The sequence below is a fragment of the Rhagoletis pomonella genome, unplaced genomic scaffold (assembly GCF_013731165.1).
Source record: "Rhagoletis pomonella isolate Grant_MI unplaced genomic scaffold, Rhpom_1.0 Rhpom_scaffold_00007, whole genome shotgun sequence".
In the NCBI taxonomy this organism is placed as follows: Eukaryota; Metazoa; Arthropoda; class Insecta; order Diptera; family Tephritidae; genus Rhagoletis; species Rhagoletis pomonella.
In genome coordinates, this window is record NW_023458561.1 from 23,742,453 (window position 1) to 23,763,011 (window position 20,559).

General features: G+C 37.3%; 1 protein-coding gene across 1 annotated transcript; it reads left to right on the forward strand.

Moving 5' to 3' along the window:
• Positions 1–283: 283 nt before the first annotated feature.
• Positions 284–3,453, forward strand: LOC118743666. The gene is made up of 3 exons (XM_036476431.1): positions 284–476; positions 2,919–3,089; positions 3,168–3,453. Exons 1-3 carry the CDS (start codon positions 447–449, stop codon positions 3,318–3,320), a joined length of 354 nt encoding a protein of 117 aa, XP_036332324.1. The 5' UTR covers positions 284–446; the 3' UTR covers positions 3,321–3,453.
• Positions 3,454–20,559: the final 17,106 nt, after the last annotated feature.

A 20,559-nucleotide genomic window follows, 5' to 3' on the forward strand; every position in this document is an offset into this window, starting at 1 on the left:
TACTGGGAATCTTTTGGAGCGATAGAAAATTATTGATTTTTAGGAATTCTATACCATTTCTACGAAAAGTTGTTTTTTCCCCATACAAAAAACATGGGAAACTTTGAGCGCTTTGAGCGACCCCTAAATATTTTTTGATGTCAAAATAAAAAAATAGGGGTATATTTTTTCGGTATTGAACAATCGTATGGGGTGAGAGCATAAAAATTCCGACTTTACTTTTTCATATGCATGGACCACCCTAATGTACATACATGCATACATACTCGGATATACACAAATATTTCCTGAAATTAAAGTTTGTTAAATCGTTGGTGCAATCATTTTCGGTAGGTTATTAGTTGGAAATCAGTGTTGGTGGAGAATGGAGTTTTGCGAAGCAAAGAAAATAATAGTGTTTGAATTTTGAATATTTAATATATGTGACTACACGTTATTGTGATAAAATGTTATCAAAACGGCTTAAATTTGTACTAGTAAGTGTCGATTATTTTTGTAGTGTCATTCACTACATTGTATATAAATACAAATATCCGTTGGTACATATGTATGTGGTTTAGTTATTTGCAACGACACAAGTTCTGAACACATTGAAAACGACGAGCTACGGGCCACAGCTTCCAATTTGTTATCTTCATTACGATTTGTCGATGGCGACATGATTACTTTGAACACGGCAGCAACATCATGAATCTGTATGAGTTTGACCTAAAAGAAGAGGTAGAACCTTATCTGTCGTTAGAAAAATAGAAATAGATCTAATCTGGCCCCAACCACAGTCGTCGCGTAGCCCTGTCGTCGCCAACAAAATTATCTACATAAGAGTAAGTGTTCATATAATTTGACAGTTGTGGTCCGTAGCTCGTCGTTTTCCTTGTGCTTGGGCTATAAGTGAATTTGGCTTTTAAATGTTGCATTAAAAAATAGAAATACGTATTTACATACGGGGTGGTCCCAGAAGTACCCGGCCTAACCAAGAGATGTCGGTAGTTGTTTGAAAAGTATCGCTGTATTAAAAACTACACAATCTACAAATGAGGTGACGAATCCAGAAATGGTGAAGAAAATCCACAAAGCGGTAATGGATGGTCGTCGACTGAAATGCGCGAGGTAGCAGATATAGTAGGCATTTCAAAAAGTACGGTACATCGCATATTATCTGAAGATTTGTAAATGAGAAAGCTGTGTGGAAGATGGGTGCCGCGTTTGCTCACACTCGACCAAAAACAGTGTCGTGAAGTGGTTTCAATCGAGTTTAGCGAATTAATCAATTAATGTTTGAATTGCTAACTCATGCACCCTATTCGCCAGACTTAGCCCCCTCGGACTATTTTCTGTTCCCCAATCGCAAAAAATGGCTCCGTGGTCAAAGATATTCTATCGATGAAGAAATGATGTCGGCAGTTAATGGCTATTTTGAGTAGCAAGACAGTTCGAACTTATTAAACATCGCTGGGAAAAGTGTATAGAACTGAAAGGAGACTGTGTTGAAAAATAAATATTTTTTTGCCCAAAGTTTTTGTTTTCTTTGTTAGGTCGGGTATTTCTGGGACCACCCCCGTATGTACATATGAGTGGTTCATTGCACAAGTTGATTAACTCCACCTTTTCAAAAATCCTAAATTTAAGTGTCAAAACATTTGGTATAATCGTAGCTTATTATATTTACAATAACTTTATGAATAAATAATATTTAAAGCTACTAATTTTGAACAGTTATACACATTATTTTATAGCATCTCCCAAGTTTTTGTTAATGGAGTTAGGGCTGATTTCATAATAAAATTAAAGAATGTTTTAAAATTTAAAGAATGCTTTATTTTGCTGATAGATTCCATAAAGCCACTTTAAAGTTAAAGGTGCCCATAAAGGAAATTTAGTTAAATACCCAAAATGGAAATTTAAATGACACAAAGGTCCCTTTTGTAAGAAAAAAAATTATGTCATTTTCGTAGTATCATAACATATTTATGACAGCCAGCTGATGAAATTTTGCCGAGATCAGCATCTTTGTTATTTTCATTTAAATGAACCTTTTGTTATTATTCAATTGCCATTTTAATATTTAAATGAAATTTTAACTAAAAGGAAACTTTTTCATTATGAATGTGATGGTTTGGAATTCGTTCATATTTTGGATAATCGTACTTGTGCTGAGTATGAAAGTGTACACACAACTGCTTTTATAAAAAAAAAGAAGTTTTTTTGGAAATAAATTTTCTAAAGAAAAAAATTTTGTATACCACAACGGCAGTAAAAATTCTGGAACAAAATTTTGGAAACTTCGACCTATTTTCAACCGACATCCCTAGAAGGTTATCAATTCGTTGGATTTTTATTTTTTTTATGTATGTTACCGCCTAACTTTGGACCACGTTAACTGATTTCCATAATTCATAAAGGAAGGATCGAAATTAGCCGCATTCGAACATTTGGTAAACAGCTCGCCGACTAAATTAATTCAGTTTTTTCGTGGTATCACAAAGGACAATCGCCTAATTGTCCAGGTGTGTCTCTTGCCTGGGGGCAACCACTTTAACCCAGCCCAACGATAATAATTGTCGAAACGTTATTTTTAAGATAACTTTTTCCACTTGTTCACTAAAATATAAAAGTCTTATAAGAAATGGAAGAGGATTTGGCTCTTGACTTTGGTCAAAGTTCCTGGGTCAAAATTGAGAGTTAACGTAAAGCATGTTTTGTAGCGCTTAAAAAAGGGATCGGTAGCTGCATACATTTTTGTTTGGATACTTAATGATTATTACGTTCTTCCGGAAAGCGAGCTATGTATTTTGAAAGTTTTTGTACTTTTCAAAAGTATTTAATACATATTTTACTTTTTAAATTTTTTCTCCCATCATAAAATAAAAAAAAAAAACAGCTTAACATCAAACTTTTATTTCTCTTCTTGACTGCAGCTCGCCGTTGCCATTTTTTTGCACGCCTTGCCCTATAGTGAAGGCTTTATTGTCCGTTTAATTACGGAGACATTGCAGAATAATGTGGCTGGTGAACCAATAACGCATGTACGCACCGATTGGGATTTTGATCCAGAAATAAGTCAAAAGCGACGAGCACTCTTCTATGAGGTTGGAAGGAATAATTACATAACTATTAAAGTAATTTTCTATACCATTTTAAATCTTAAAATATGTATCTCTTTGCAGACAAATGGTTATCGCGCAGCAAAATTTATTGAGCGTCTCGGCCTCGGCCTCGATGGCCAGGAAGAGGAACGAAGAGCGGAGCAACAGGCGCGTGATGTTGGACGACTTAATGGCGAGCATAATATTAACTTCCCGCCAGAATTACAATTGTAGTTTTTAATAGCAGCGAAGCTACATAATATAAACATACGCACACCTACCTACATACATTTGTAAATTAAAAATTCAATATTAAATAGCAGCTCATTTAGCATTAATCATTAAGGTAAATAAAATGTGAAGAAGTATGTAAATCATTCAGTTCCGTTTGAGAGCCACTTAAGTGTGCCAGCATGCGAAAAAGAATGGAATGCACGAAGAATTACAGTACGGGTGTCGGGTGGCGGGTGGCGGGGGCGAATGTTCTATATGGGACATTGTCATCATTTTAATTTGCAGCGATTAATTTTCCAGTTGTACTTGTTGTCACATTATTTACTCATTGTTGTTGGCATTACTTGTAATGCGCTTCACAAGGATTTGCATAATTTGTCATTGGCGGTGGATAAATGGCAAACAATTTCTGCGAGTTTTTATGTGTGTGGCTGTGTGTTGTGTGGGCTGCGGCGTAGATGATTAAAATCTCGTACGCATTTAATAAACGTTATTAGCGCATTGTAAAGCCTACTTTGCTGCTAACTGTTTATGTTGTTGTTGTTGTTGTTGTTGTTGTTCGCTGCACACACACACACATACATGCTGCTGCTATGCCGCTCAGAAACACTCGACGCGTAGTTATATTATTTGCATTGCTCTTCTTTTGGTTGACTGATTGTTCACTTGTGAGAGTAGACATTAGCATTCGGATTTTATTGTTGGAATTTACCTACAAAAAATGGTGGTGTGGGCGGCGCAAAGCAATATGGCAAAGCAACAATACAATTGCCGTAATTACATTTCGCTGTAAACAATGCACTTCATAATTTCATAATATGGCGCATAATTTGAGCCAATTTTCTACTTACATAATCAGGACATTCGCAAATGCTTCGCTGCACAGAGCAGCAATGTGCGATAAATAATGCAGTGGCTTGTGAAGAAGAGAAGTGACTTTTGCAGTTTATACATCTACATATACATATGTATGTACATAGTTGATACGTATTTAATGGATTGCATGCAGCTAGCTTTAGTAGACCGTCTGGCTCGTACGCTTTTTCGATGATTACTACTAAGATAAATTATAATGATGTGAATACGAAAAATAAAGGACCTGCTCGTATTTTACCAAACAAGTTGAAGATTTTTATCTATTTCGCGACACTAGCCATTACGAAATTGTGCAAATGTATGTAAGTATATTCATTGTGGAATAATTTGAACAGAAGCGACCTATGTAAACGCAAAAATTTTACCTACAAAATCGGGGATGCTCAATTTTTTTTCGGTTTCGACCGCAAGTAGGTTTAACTGAAAGGAAGTCCATTTTTTCAAATTAGATATATATACGTACATGTTTTTACTACATATTCAGTTTCTAGGCATAAAAATATGTAACTTTTGTTCGAAACTTCTCGAAAGTGCCTTTTTTAACCTCTAAATGACCTTCGAACTTTAAATCGTCCTGGATTCCTGTTGAAAAGTTTTGAAAAAGGCATTACCGAGAAAGAAGATTCAAACAAAATTTGCGTATGTATTTTTGTCCACAGAATCCGAATCTGCAGTAAAAACATACATGTGTAATTTAAAAAAATGGACTTCCGGTCCAAACTGGAATAAAGTTTCCGACAAAAGGAATGTATTTATATGCGCAAAATCCGAATCTGTGGTAAAAACATGTACATCGGTCGAAACCGGAAGTCAGTAATACCACCAAAGGATAGAGAATGCCCGATTTAGTAGGTAAAATTTTTGCGGTTTTCAATAAAAAACATTTTCCTCCATCTTAGAGGGGGTGGACTGGTGCTCTAGGACATATGTATGTATGTACATTAAAGTTTTTAAAAACCTTGGCGGCATTTCGAAAATAAAAACATTGGGCATTGCGAATAAAAAATAAGCAATAGCTTTTTCTTAAAATTTTAGAACTTTTTTTTAATCTAATAGCCATTAAAACCTACCATATAAGCTCACCAATTTTATATAAGTTTATCAGTTACGCAAAGTCTTCAGGACTTTAGTCGGCGTTGAGGTAAAAGCCCCTGTAATAATCTTGCACGCCAGCCTTTGAACCTTCGCAAGTTTGCGTTTTTTTCTGTGGATATATCCACGGACGGACACCAAACCGTAATGCCGAAGAACAGAATGGCACGCGCAACCGCTATTTACATCAGTTCACAATGGGAGGTTTTAAGCTTAATTTTTTCCCTATCTCTGATTTAGAGGCTCTTCTTATAAACGGCAACGGCTCCTCTGCATTGCGCCGCATGTTTGCGTTCTGTCAAGAATAACGGCCAGGTATCTAACATCCCCTCAAAACCCAGCGCAACAGAATCTAAGGAAAGAAATTGTACGGGGAAATTTGTATTTTTTTTTTACGAACCATGATCGATTTTTCCGCGTCTACGCTAATTCCTTCCTATTTAAATCAGGTTTCCACGTCGTGTAAGGCATCTTGAGCCAGAGAACAGATAACTTGGGGGTGCTTACCAACTACCGTCAGGGCAAGATCATCAGCGTAAGAAATTACCTTTGACAATCTGTACCTTGAAATAGTGACAGCAGAGTATTCACCGTTAAATTCCAAAGGATCTCTGAATATATAGATCTGCTGCCAAAAAGGTGACGAAAAAATTGTACCAAAGGCTGATACAGCCCAAGAATAGGTTGGACATAGAAAATCGACTGTTTGGGACGAGTTGGCATGAGAAGGATCGCTAACGGCCCTTTCGGGACCTGAAGCATTCTGTGGTCTCAGTTAGTCCTCTTCTGCACTTTCATTAGAAAGGATATTATTTTAGAAAATAGAACTGACATTAGGCTAGTTTCTAGGTACATAACTGGTCACAACCGATTGCGATTCCACTTGCACCAAATAGGTGTGATAACAGAGTCTGAATGCCGTCTCTGCCTTGGAGATGTTGAAATATCAGAACATATCTCTGTCCGGCTTTAGCCAGACAAAGATGGATTCAATTTAAAGTTTCAATAGTCGAAAGCTTTGTATAAAGAATTTGTCCACCAATGCCATTTTAGGACTAATTAGGGAAGCGTAAGGTCTCTTGGCCTCATCTTGGCCGCACTGGATTAGGGACCCTCTCTTTAAAAGATACAAAAGATCTTTCACATCGCGGTGTCTCTTGTTCTGTTACACCCAAGAACTAACTAACTAACTAACTCGATATAGAAGAGAATGCTTTAAGAGCAGCCCGTTTAATCTAACCAAATTCAAGCATTAGTTAAAATCCACTGCAGTTAGAAAATATTTACTTTCTTACCCAATGGTTCACAATTGTTTGGCTCCTTATATTGGATGGCTTTAAGTCTAACTGCCAATGCTTTTAAAATCACGAATCATTATACATAAGTAATGCCAATCTGCTGGGCGCTTCATTCCTTCTTTATTTTGGTGTTTAGAATCGGGCTCGCCTTGCGTAGTTAAACTGAAAATTCTAGTTTTTTGCCACCTGACTATTTAAGTTGTAATATAATTGATTGGGTATGTAGATACCAGCATAAAGGAAACTAGGGGACCAGGTGCCTTCCACTCAAAATCTTCGAATATCAATATGTGTGTGTGTGAAGTAGTACGTGCTGAAGTATGTTTGGGGCGATGTGCCAGACAGGATATTTTTAACGCAGTCCAAAAACGCCATAAGCGAGGGAAATTACATAATGTCGCGAAATTAGCTGTTAAATCACCTGATAGAATTGTTCTGATGGACAGTTAATTGTTAAAAATGTTTCTGATATCACTTTAATACATGGATGTATGTACATGATATTGTATGTAAATAAGCACATTTGTATACTTAATATATGTATGCTGGCAATTTGTTTATCGTTGTCATTTGTGTGAGCAGTTGATTATGTTAATACATCGTTAAATGCATGCGTAATTACGTGCGTAAGTCTATATGTATGTATGTATGTATGTACATTGTGTCTGTGGTTATCTGTTTTGCAATAATTGCGATAACACCATAAAATTGTTTAATAAATTGTTAATATAACATCGTTAATAATAAATGTGTTATGTAAATGAGTGAAATATTATTTAGTGTACTCCTACAATACCTACATACATACATACTCGTAGATTATATCCAATACATGCCACTTTTGATTGCTTATTTGCTTTGAGCGTGGGAGTTTTCACTCAATGCACACCCGGTCATATTGGTGATGTGGTTTATGACATTAATTAAATATAACCGCGCCCTCCAAATGAATTTGTTAACCCTTGCCGTACAATCGTCCAATATTGGACAAACTTTTTTTGTACTTTTGTATTTAAGAAAAACAGAGCTTTCGTTTTTAAAATAGCAATAGTTTTGAGAAAATAATATTATTCTTATTTTTGACCGTGTTTTTTCACAAAAAAAAAACATCTCTATCTAGTCCGCCATCTCCTTTAAGAGTTCTCTGAAGTATGCCAAACGTCGGAAGTTATTCCAATGCTATTTTCCAAGAGTTTCTTATTCTTTTTGTTTAAAGACAAGGCCTTGGTGTGCTGCTAAAAGATCTGAGCCTATAAAGGAATTCGATACTATGGAATTCGATATCAGCAATCTAAATTTCTTCAATATCAATATGAGTAGGAACCAAGAAAACCCGGTGGTTTGATAATGCAAGAAATACTCCCATTGTAATTGATATTGAAGTCCGACATTTGCTTTGCCATAGTTTCAGGATAACTTAGCCTCAGTTCAACTCAGCCACTCATGCCAGTACATTTTCCAATTGCTGAAGTATATATACTACATACATCAGGCTTATCTTATTTCGACTGCTTATAGGGAACCTACTACGCCTGCGCGCCATCTGGTGCTTTTTCGGACAATCGCCTTGAGCTGCTTCCAGCTTAACATGAGTTGCTTTGTCTCTTGATCGACTGTCCTCTTCCACGTACCGCGCGGGTTGCAGGACGGCCTTTCTCTGCCGATAATGGAATTTCATTTCAAGGCATTCTTTGTGTGGCACTTTCCATCGCTGCCTTTTAATCTAAATGGCAGGCAAGGGCCTTTATCTCTAGCCTTTTTAAGAAACTCGTAATTTGAAATGGTTCATGGCAAAATATTTTATTAGCTTATCTTTTTTGTAACAGATATAACTGCCCAATTCTAAAACCAAATTGTATGGACGCTGTACGACAGGTTCTAAACACTTTTACTTTTTAATTTTAATTTTTTTATGCAACCTTTTTGACCGCTTTTACTTTGCACAGGCGTGCCAGACTTTAAAGCTTTCTGTCTGATAGTCAGAAAAGTCTCCGAATTATGAGTTGTAAACCTCATCATGAGCTCATGAGCTCTTAGAAGGGCACGCCAATATAACTCCAAGTTAAGAGACATATTAGAATCGGAAATCATATTCGCTTCACTGCGTCTTAACTTGTAACACCGAAAGTGTCCGAAATTAGTCCGGCTGGATGACTAGTCTCAGAATCATGTTTATGATGAAAGAGCGCTCAGAAAATTGTTTAGAGGGATGGCTTCTTACTTACTGGTTCTTTCAATTTAGACGACTATCTCGGCAGCCAGTTTGAAAACCCCCTATCTCAGAAAACTTTTCAAGAACGCCCTACTTCAGAATTTGATTAAAGAACGCTCTATTTCAGAATTTTATTGAAAAACAATCGGCAACTGAGTTTGAGATAGGGCGTTTTAGAATGGTTGCCAAGATAGGTCGATCTTCCTCCCAGGTGTCGATGTAGTTTTTTTTAGACCAATCCCAAGTTTTCCCTTCCTACCTCCTAGGACTTTGTTTAATGAAAAGGGTTAGCATGATACATACAAATCGGTTTCAGACTATAGTTAGTTATAGTCTCTTGATCGATGATTTTGATGCACTTTCGTGGGAATGCAAAATACCTAAGTATATCTCGGTCAAACCATCTTAATTTTCAGATGAATTTTCCAATATCACCTATAGTAGATCCTAATATATGTGTTAGTTTTGTTTGTATGTATCTTCCGATCTTTTAGTCGCCTATATTCTTCAATGAGGGAAAGAAAGCAGAACCAATAACGATAAATTCCGATCTGCAGAACGCTGAATAGTGTTAAAAAGGTGATTGCCCCTCATTACATGCTAGACAAATGCCATTTTGCAGCAGACTAGCTGTTCTTTACCGGACCACGTCTTTTTTCCGCCCAACTTGCGGGAAAGGCACTGGATATCGAAGCCTTGGAAGATACATTTCTATGCCTAGTTTGCGCCAAAGAAGGATATGCATACTTATGCGATAGCCCTTTTTAACCCTCTTCTGCTCTTCTTTTCTACCAAAGCAAGAACTACTGTTTGTAAAATTTCATGTGTATGAATTCAAAATATTATTCCCGGTTTTTTTTTTTGTAACAGAACGTACCAATGTATGACTTTAATCATACTGGTTATTTTATTATCACGACAGGACGTTGAATTGGTTTCGATTGCCATCGATTAACTTTGCCTTGTAATAAATGAAAAAATTCAGTGAAGGGAAACGGCGTCGATATAACAATTACTGGTTGGCGTTAATGTACGTACCTTCATGTAGTTTATTATCTTTCCATTAAAGCAAACTTTGATTGAATGTATGGTTGACTCTCACCACTTGTTCGGTTAACTAGTATGTATTTGAGATTACAGCAAATGAATGTTAAATAGCACAAAATACACAGAGTTTTTGAGTGTTATATAAATTTATTATCCACTTCTACATATCTATGTATATATACATATGCACGTAAGTACATTCATATATCTACATACTAAATGAGCAATCACGCATCAATTTTCGACACTTTATTCATAATAAATAGTATTTCACTATAATATCATGACTACATTGCAGCACATTATCGAATCATTGACGACAATATATGAAACCACAAAGCAAAAACAAACAACTACACAGCTTGCCCGCATGTTTACATATGTACATATTGTACCATCAAAAGAATGCAATAAATTCATAGTTAATGTTGGAGCACCATCTGGGCTGCTCGCTTAAAGGATATTACCCTGCGGTGGTGGCTTGGCCTACGCACATTGCTGCAACTGGTTTTTTTTTTTTTGAGTTTCGCGTTGACACGAATTGCTGTGAAAAAGGATTATAAATACACAATAAATGTCCAATATTGCGGTGATAAGCATATGTATGTATATTTGTAGATGCACACTGTTTCGCTCATAGATAAGAAGAGCTGCGTTAAACGTGTGGCTTATTTGATAATAAGAAATCGTTCTATTTCAATCGTTGATAGGTAGGAGTTGATAGGTGGGGCATTAAGGCGGTAGTTGTGTGCGAAGGTTTAATGTTGTAATTTTACGACAAATTGATAAAGTAATCAATATGTTAATGACAGCGAATAATCTTACATATATATATTTTATGATAAAGCAATTAATTGGAAAAGCCCTGAGCGCTCCAAGTCCCGATATAGGATAATACAATTGGACATTTAATTCGATTGACTTATTGACAGCAAATAAGGCAATACATCCATCATATCAGTTAATATGTTAATAAATATGTATGGAATACTTCAATTCTAAAACTTGTTACGACGAAGAAGTTGAATGCGATAAAACACAGCTCCCAAAACCTTCGCATCCTTTAAGAGGTGACCCTGTTTCCACAGAACACTATGGAGGGTGTCGAATCTATATTACAAGCCGGTAGAAAACTCGCAAGGGGTAGTGGCCGAGCCCAAGTCCTCCACGGACAAGCAGAGGACCACTCCTACGAGTAAAATCTCAAATACCGGGGCAAACGACATCAATCTGCGAGTTGGCTGGTCTGAAGCAGCGAGGACTATTTTGCCCTCCGTCAGGGCTCTGCGCGACCGAAGGCCATCCCCTAAGGTCATAAAAATACCGGGGGTCATCCCACATGACCAACTGACGGCCGACACCTTGAGTATTTCTAAGAGGCAAAGGACCTCTTCCCCCCTCTAACTGTCCGTCGATGGCCGTATCAACCGGGAAGCCAATCAGCGAGGCCACCAAAGAGCACCTAACGCTGGCGGTGTTGGACAAGGGCCAAATTAATCTGCGCCACTTCAAGGCAGCCTCGCCTGCCCTGCATCTTCGCCATAAGCGACCGAGTTGAGGACTTGGTTCTAGTCCAAGAGCCTTCGATTGTCAGAAACAAGGTTTGCGGACTGAACTCTGATGCCTACCAGCTGGTAACAGTAACACTCTTATTAAAAAAGTATCTTCTTATTTTTTACTCTCCCAATACAGTGACGGCGGCCGCATGCATCAGCACTATACATGGCCCATGCAGAAAGTTGTGAGGGAGGTAAACCACAGAAGACTAACGGTCATAATTGGGGACAACTCTAACTCTGATCACAACTTCATCTTCAACTTTAACTTCAACACTCTTCAACTATGTCTAACCGAAGTCTGTTGTTAACTACCTCCTTGCGGTGGGCGAACAACGGGGTCTGGTTATATATCAGAACTGGGGGACGGCTCCCCCCTCAACTCTGGAATCTAAGTGTTAATGCCCAACTTCTAAGCCTAAACAGCACCGGTTGTCAAGTTATAGCATACGCGGATGACATAGCAGTCGTAGCAACGGGGGAACATCTGCAGGTCCTGAGCGGGTTATTGCAAAATGCACTCAGTTATGTTAACATCTGGTCAGAGGAATGTGGACTGAGCGTTAGTCCTACCAAGACAGAAATGGTACTTTTTACAAGGAAGTTTAAAATTCCGATATTCAAGCCTCCAAACCTAAACGTTGTGGCACTTAGCCTTTCAACCAAGGTTATATACCTTGGAGTTATTGTGGACAAGAAACTTGCGGTAAGCAAAACATTGCAGACCGCACCGCGGGACTTACTAAATCCCAATTTTCGCTTACCGGACCATTATAGCGTTCTTCAAGCAGAGTTAAACCCCGCTTGGAGACTCATAACCTCCGCCCCTCCAGGACGTCCCATCGCTATTTACTCTGATAGCCAGGCTGCTATCAAAGTAGCTATAGAATGCAGAAGGACTCTCAACGTGCTGTCAACAAAACTCTCCTTGGCTGTTGTATGGGTCCCTGGACACAGGGACATTCCTGGAAACTGACTAGACGATGAGCTAGATAGGAGAGGGATGGAAATATCCGAAGTCAATTCTGCTCAAAATGCGGGCATACGTCTAACCACCTGAAAACATAGACTAAAGGCAGAACTCATCTAGGACTGGGCTGCACCGCGCGTCTCTGAGATTAACAGTCGGGACAATCACCGAACACTGCCTGATGGGCACACACGGAAAAGGGTTAGGATGCCCTAGCAATGATTTTTGTCGCAGTTGCGGAGAACAGAAAGAGGTGGAGAGCATCGAACATTATCTCTGCCACTGTCCCGCCCTGGCCAACACGCCCAACTAATTCTTCAACAACTACTATCTACTTTCTAGATTGTTTAGCCTACCTGCACTCGGCGAACGTTCTACATAAGGCAGTTTTAACCGATAGATACAATAGACGGTGTCAATTTCAATTATCCAGGCAATCTAAATTCTTAGATAGGAATCATCTAACGGTACTATGTACTTTAATTGTGGCCAAAACTTGTACGAAAAATATTTTTTTCCAACTATAACAGCTTGGCGGGTTCTCTTTATAACAACTTCTTTACCCGTTCCGAATTATACCCACAACAACAGACACTTTCTGTGTTTCAAGTCTAAAAACATTCAAATAAGTTTTCATAAAACATCAAATCCAATTCAATTCCTAATTCAAACAACATTTCTAAATACACTACATAGTTGGCCACAGCATAGCCTTTTGAGCTTCGCGCTTTTCTCTTTGACCAGTCGCTTCACCGTCGTTAGGGCTGCAGGAAAAGTTCAACAGACCATGTTGCTTGTTTTGGCTCTTCATTTTGATGTGTCTGTTGAGGGCAAAACTGTGAATGGGGCGTGTGAGCAGCAGCTGGCGAGGTGGGTTAAGGTGTGCGAAGCCAAATGTAGCAATTCAAATACAGCCAGAAGCGACATCTCCATTAGTCAGCAGCAACTAACACACACGCAAATGAAGAACCACAGAAGTAACACGAGCAACAGTGCGCCACTTTTACATAGAAAGAAGATGAGATGAGATTAAGTGGGGAAGAGAAAAACCGCTTGTCGCACAAAATTGCACGGATCTCGTGACTTTGTTGATCTGTTTTTTTTTGCGCCCCAAAACTTTTTTTCTTCATTTTTACGACGACAAATCACGCTTAAATTGCGAAAAATAACTTAACCTTAGGGCAAGTAAGGTGGCTATGGTGATGTGCGGCAGATGTCCGTGCAGGATAAAGGGTATGGGTAGGCGGGTGTCTGTGTTGACACAGTACGGCTATCAGGCAGTGCAAAGGAGAGCGCGCAAGTACTTGGGAATATGTATGTATATAGACTTACATTTGTATGAGTACGCGTGTGTATGTATGTATGTAAAAGTTATAGTCAACGAAGTGAAATCGTGTGACCTTGTGGGTGTGGAAGATGAGCGAAAGCGTAAAGAGGAAGTACCGCCGTTGCTTTGGTTTTTTTCTTTCTTATTTGTTGCATCAATAAAAGGCAACCCACAAAAGAAACAGCAGCAACGGGCCACGAGCGCCCAAAATGAATGGGTGGAAAAAATGTAATCCTCCAATTCCGGGTAGCGACATTTGACTGACAAAATAATTAATTTTATTCGAGTTTCGAGTTAAATGTTGACACAGTCACTGAATAGCAAACGTTGCCGGGGACGACGACGACGTCGCTGTAGCTGTTGCTGTTGCTGTTGCTGCTGCAGCCGCTGTTGCTGTGTTGCTCTTAAGGGCTGTAAGCATTTGTACGTTGTTGTTGTTGTAAGGACGCGGAGTGAGTTTATTTTTTTTTGCACTTCTTTTTTACTCGCCTTTTAGCTTCTTTTGTGTAGCAGTCGAAAATATGCGTTCAGCATTCGCAATTAAATCCTCTCCACAAAATTTTACGCAAACACAATCAAATAAAAGTGTGAAATGCGCAACGAAAAGCTGTGAAAGGGGGCATTGGTTTGCAATGTGAGTGCGCACGGGTCGGGCACGGCAGCAGGTGGGTGGGTTAGGCTGTGGGTAGTTAGCTAGTGCTGGAATGTTTGGTTTGAGCGAGCGACTATTGCGCTACGTCGCTGGTCACGCCCACTTAGCAACAACGAGTGTTGTAATTAGTTTTGCCAAGTTTCAGTACCATACATACATACATACATCGCCACGCACGCCCTTGCCACGCTGCTATTCCAGCTGGCAACAGCCTCTCTCCTCTGTTTGTTTGCGCAATGGCTGCCTCTCTTGAATTCGATATCATTTTTCGTAGTTTGGCTGTGCAGTTTTTTTTTTTTAGATTTTGGTTTGCTATTAGTCTTTTTATTATCGTTGGATTTTCTTCTTTATTGAATTTTCTTTTCATTTGTTTGTTGATTTTTGGGATTTGGCTCGATTAGTATTCGCAGGAGACACAACTGAGGCGATGACGATGGTGGCGACGATGACGACGGTGACTATGATGATATCCTATTCGAGGATATACGTACATAAATACATTAATGTATATTTAGTAAGGCCGACCTATGTACATGCACACCCTGTAAGAAATTCTACGGAATTCGTCTGTGTCTATTTTACTGCCAATGTCATCCTAAATGTTATGTCGTTGTGGCTTATTTAGACCTGCATGGAACGCTTGGCCCAGGAAAGGCACGGTTTCGACGGTCAAAGCGAAAGGGGTGCTGACTGAGTCGGTTTTAGGGAGGCAAGGTATAGAGTTTATTGCGTGCGGTTCATTTACAAGCTGGATATGTCTTTGATACGAGTAGTTCGGGGCCGTTTGTGGATAGGCGAATAAATAACCTGAAGCTAAATCACTTTTACGGAGATAGGTTGGATTTCGATTACGGTAGCATATCACAAAGGTAGAATGTCACTGAGGCCGAGTCGAGTTCACAATTTGTTTAAAATATGTTTATGTACATACAAATTAGCCAATTCATGTCAAATCGAGCAATGGTTGGGATCGCCCATTTTTGATTTGAATGAATTCTGGTAAAAAGAATTCTAAATTACACAGATTTGACAGGTTTATTAGGTGAATGTCTTAAAAACTATTAAAAGCAAGCACTTAAGAAAGCGAAAGCATCTAACAATTTTTTGGAACTGGTCGAGACTGGTGGGATTTGAAATAGTTACCTTTATAACCACTTCGTTAGAGTTAAGCTCCCTAAAAATCTGTGATCTTTAACAGATTATAAATAAATTAATTGGTCTTACTTCGACGAGAACAATCACCTTCGAGCTAAGCGGTATTATAACGGCCTTTCAGGTCTAAGTGTCTCTCTATGAGATGGTGCGGGGTGCGAATTTTCGTCTCCCAAAGTCAGAATCGTTTATAGTAAACTCTTCATTTTCTTATAAAACGGCTGTATAATACATAAATCAGCGACAAAACAGATCATCATATCAGCATGGGCCCGGCGATGGATACCAGAGCTAGTCGGAGTGGCAAGAAAAGTATAAATTTGTCACTGTTTTTTATAAACACACTAATTTATAATTTTGAGGAATGTATCTTTTTAAAGTTTTGAGTTTATTATTAGGTTAACGGCTTCTTCATACTATCTGTCGCAACATCGCTTTGCATGCATTTCAACTAACTAATAACTTTCGACTTGAGCTTTCTTCAAGCATAAAAATTCACTTTACTAACTTTGGTCTCTTTTTCCTGAAGGGTTGGTATGCGGTCATGTAAAGAAAGATGAGAAAAGTAACTGACTTTCGATACTCGTATATGGTATGGTATGTATATAAGTAGTACATCTTTAACAATTTTTTCAATATATGAATGTATGTGTTTCTCATCTTTGCTGTTTTGCCAATAAATTACTTTGTAATCAAGTGAATTGAAGAGGAAAACTAGAGCGTGGAGTGAGAAAAGGAAATGGGCGGTTGAATCAATTGCAAAGCAATGCCGCAGAGGAAATGAAAAAACGAAGTCGGTATGGAATTAATTTGAAAAACATTCACTTTTATTGCAATTTCATTATTTACTTTTCGGTTTGCGTTGAAAACGTAAAAGTGAGGAACTAAATTCAAAATTACCAAAAAGAAATGGAATTATAAGAAATGGGAAATGTAAGTCTCAAGGAACTTTATAGAGATATTGCATTAAATCTTTTGGGACTGTTTGGAATCCATATCGAGATTTTCGAAACTATTTCAAATTTTCGGTACTATTTTCGTGAATACTTTGTGATTCTCAAGACAATTTCGGGAATGTTGCTGCGGTATTTTCAGGTCTTTCGTTACTTTTCCCTGATTTTCGCGACTATTTCGGGAATTTCGCTGCGGTATTTTCAGTTTTTTTTTTGTTACATTTCCGAGATTTTCGGATAAACTTTTGGATTTTCAGAATTATTTCGGGTCGTTGGGACTTTTCGGTTTTCGGAACTGTTTCGGAATTTATCAGTTATTTTCTCCGTTGAGTTGAAGTAAGTCGAGGTGAATTGAAATGAGGTGAGTTAAGGTGATTTGTGGTGAGTTCAGTTAAGGTAAGGTGGGCTAAATTAAGTTGAGATGAAGAGATTTGAGCTGAGTTGAGGTGATTTTGACATAAGGTGTTTTCAAGTCTTAAGCCATCCACCAACTACGTTAGTATTGTAGTGTGGTACTTAGTGTGTGCTAAATAATTTAAATGTTTTAATTTCACTAAACAGTTCCTACATACTCGAAGTTTACGAAGACAGAAGTTTTTTTTCATAGATGCAATCTTCTTGTTTCTCTGGGTCATATTTTTCTCTATGCCAGAGAGATTTCTGATCAATACGAAATTATTTTAATGTGGGTCTGGCGATGTACGAAAAGAAGACAGCGGACGAACTAGTGGCTCCGCATTGAAGGTATCCCACGCGGACACGTGGACATGGGTGCCTCGTTGCGGGAGGCCAAGGGCAGAGTTGCCGAAATTTAACATTCGAAGGCTAGACAGAGGTAGAACTATACAGGATCGTATAAGATTACTCATCAGAGCTCTTTAAAGAATGAGGAAAGAAAATACATATGTACACTTTCAGTTGTCAGCCATTGCATCAGGAAAATTAGGTAGAAAATATCCTTGAGCTCATACATATCGTTGTTCGCAGTAAAATTATATCGTTTTTGGTCTCACATGGCGTATGAGTAACGCTCCTATCTTCTTCCGAACAAAAAAAACTATACATTGCTGCGAAAATGTTGCCTTTCGCAGTACTTCCACTTGGAAAAAGAGTATTTTTGAAACAGTTTTTCAATAAAAGAAGGGAGTTCCTAATATTATGAGCAACTACACCCCTCGACAAAATGATATGGCCTAAAAAACAACCATGTAAATTCAAGTTTCCATCTTTGTACAAAAATTAGAAAAAATTAACAAAGTTGCACAACAACAATTTTCTACATAGCTTAAAGTATCTGCAAAATGCCATTGATTAACATGTTTTTCTTTTCTGATGGCGTCATGCATTTTTTTACATACAAAGTTAATATGTTCGACAATTTTTTTGTATGGAAGAAAATGATATAACCGTCGACAAAAAAAAAATATATACATAAAAAATCAACGAGAATTCTCCCCTTTTTGAAGATTGCACTTTCTGCACTGGAATTTAATGGGCTACAAAACTGAATACTTAGAATTTTTCTTATTTATTAAAATTATGAATAAAAAGATTTTTGTTGTTTTTATCAAAATTTGTAATTTTTTTTATATGAAGTTTTAAATGTGGATTTATATGGTGTTTAACTATTTTATAATTAACTAGGCCCTAAAAAAATTAATAAAAACATTAAACAACCAAAACAAATATAGTCAAAACTGGTCAAAATATCGTGTCCATATTTTTTCGCTTTTAGCTTTTATCGTTTTGTATCAACGACTTATCAATTTATACTACTTCTGTGCCTTAAAAAATGTAGGTGTTAAAAAAAAGTATTTTTTCGTATAAATGCAGTGTTGTGAAAAAAAACAGCAGCATATGTTTTTAGAATGAAATATATATACTTGGACTGTGAAATTTCTGAATATGACTTAATGCGATGCTTTTTTCAAATATGTTCAATTCAGCGAGTTCAGTGCACCTAAAAATATGCAACACTTTCTTGTATCCCGCATTTATGTTGCAAAAGACTTGGTTGCAACTGCACACAAACCTCGGTACAGTTGGCTTTGTGCATTAACTCTACTTTGCAAAGAATTTTCGCTAATATGTATACTGGTTAGTAAGTATGTACATATATTACTTTCAAACCACTTTAATCCCTTTTACATATAGAAATCCATTATGCTTGGTAGCAAAATCCATTATGTCAGGGCATAGCATAACTAATTGTAGGCGATAAAGCTTTTGAAATAACATAAGTTCATGTATGTGTGTACTTATGTGCCTTTTTATGAGCTACATAATACAAAAACTATAGGTTTCTCAAAACAAAGTGTTTACCCTATAAATAAAAGTGCGGGTATAACGATATGAAATAAGTGATTGAGATGCAATTTCTTTTACATACTCGTACATATGTATGTATAGGTATATGGGCGTACGCATGTACGTTTCTTTCTCAGCAGTTCACAATCAATTTCCAATTAAAAAAATGTATGCAATAAATGAAAACTTTAGGGGTCATCAGGTCATTAGGTGTAAAGTTGCATTTTAAAATTTGTATGCAATAAAGGTAATTGCCAAATTTTTATTTTAACTCTTCAATAAGTTTATAATAAACTTCATATGATTTCAATTTCTTTGTAGGGTTCCGTACTAATCAGTTGTTACAATAATAAGAGAAAAAATTAAAACGGATAAATTATTTTAAATTTTTTAATAACTATATTTGAAGCGCAAGAAGCTCTTAACCAGAGACCGAGAACAAAAGTAATGATTGAAACTCAAGAAAGTGTTTGGTAGGTTTTGGTAGGCAAGAAATCAGTACGTGGCAACACTGGCCGATATTTTCTTTTTCTTATACCCACTCGTTCTTTAGCCCAGCATACGTAGGTACTCTTTTGCAAAGCAAAAATCATAGACGTTCAAATTTTATACCATTTCGTATTTAAGGATTAACGAACAATAACACGCCGTCAAAAAAATTGTAGCCTCACCAAACTTAATTCGGTCTTCAAAGGGTTAATTTAATAGAAGTCTCCCTGTACTCTGGCCAAAAACCATTTTTCGGACAAATGTGGTAGCACTTTCCTGGCACCTGGGACCCACTTTGCCCATCTCTGGCCTGGGAACTATTCATTGAGACCATCTCCTAAATTTTAGAAGCCTTAGAAAGTAAAGCTTCTTAATCTTTAACGGAATTCGGATAGGAAATTCTTTGAAAGCAGTTATGTTCCAATTATCCTGTTTTCTTTAAAAAAAGGGACTAGACCTTCAATTACTTTCCAATACTATTTAAATCCCTAGCAATATTAAATAAATATGCAATTTCTTTAACTATTATACGATTTTCTCTCTAAATTCCTTATAAAGCTTTCAAGCAACACGCATCCTCACACTGATTTAGCCACTTAAAGTTAATGCATTGCCGCCACGTATTTGGAGACTTTATTAAATCCATATGGCATTTTAGGTATGTATGCGAGTGAAAGCTCAGCAAACTGCTCAGAGCCACATCTTCAGTTCTCTGCCACTTAACCACTAAGTGCTTTGCACCCGCATATAGCGAGGAGCAAAAGGTAAAAAAAAAATATGTATACAAAAAATGCATAAATGCAAAATGTCAACAATCTCAATAATGAATTTAATGCATTTCCGTGCTGTTTATGACTTTTAGAAATTGCTTCTTGAAAGAAAACGATACTGTATTGCATTACTTACTTACATACATGCATGCATACATTTGTATAAGCACAGTAGTGTACATACATACATACTTTGTCGTTAGCCGAAGGCATTAACCTGCTCCGTTTTGTATTGTGTGCGTTTGAAATTTAATACGTTAGAAAAATTAAAAAAACTTGATATAAAAAACACAATGTAAGTGCAAATAGCTGTATGAGTTTCCTGCAAATGATGGCCTTTGTGCTTTAGTCGTAATTGCTATTTAGATATTATATGATGATTTGTGTGATGATTTTTATTTTCTGCTTATGTCCGCATTTACATACATATACTAATTCACATTTACCATACTAACTAGCCTCTAATGAAATATAATATCATATTTTATTTCACCAAAGTGATTCTTCAGGCCCAGAACGGCCACCAACTGTGCACCGC

What these genes read in the sequence shown, in the direction of transcription:
- LOC118743666 (XM_036476431.1), top strand. Translation starts at nt 447, where the DNA reads ATGTTATCAAAACGGCTTAAATTTGTACTA. An exon ending in AACGGCTTAAATTTGTACTA is followed by an intron (nt 477 to 2,918) that starts GTAAGTGTCGAT and finishes TCTTGACTGCAG; the next exon opens with CTCGCCGTTGCCATTTTTTT. An exon ending in GACGAGCACTCTTCTATGAG is followed by an intron (nt 3,090 to 3,167) that starts GTTGGAAGGAAT and finishes ATCTCTTTGCAG; the next exon opens with ACAAATGGTTATCGCGCAGC.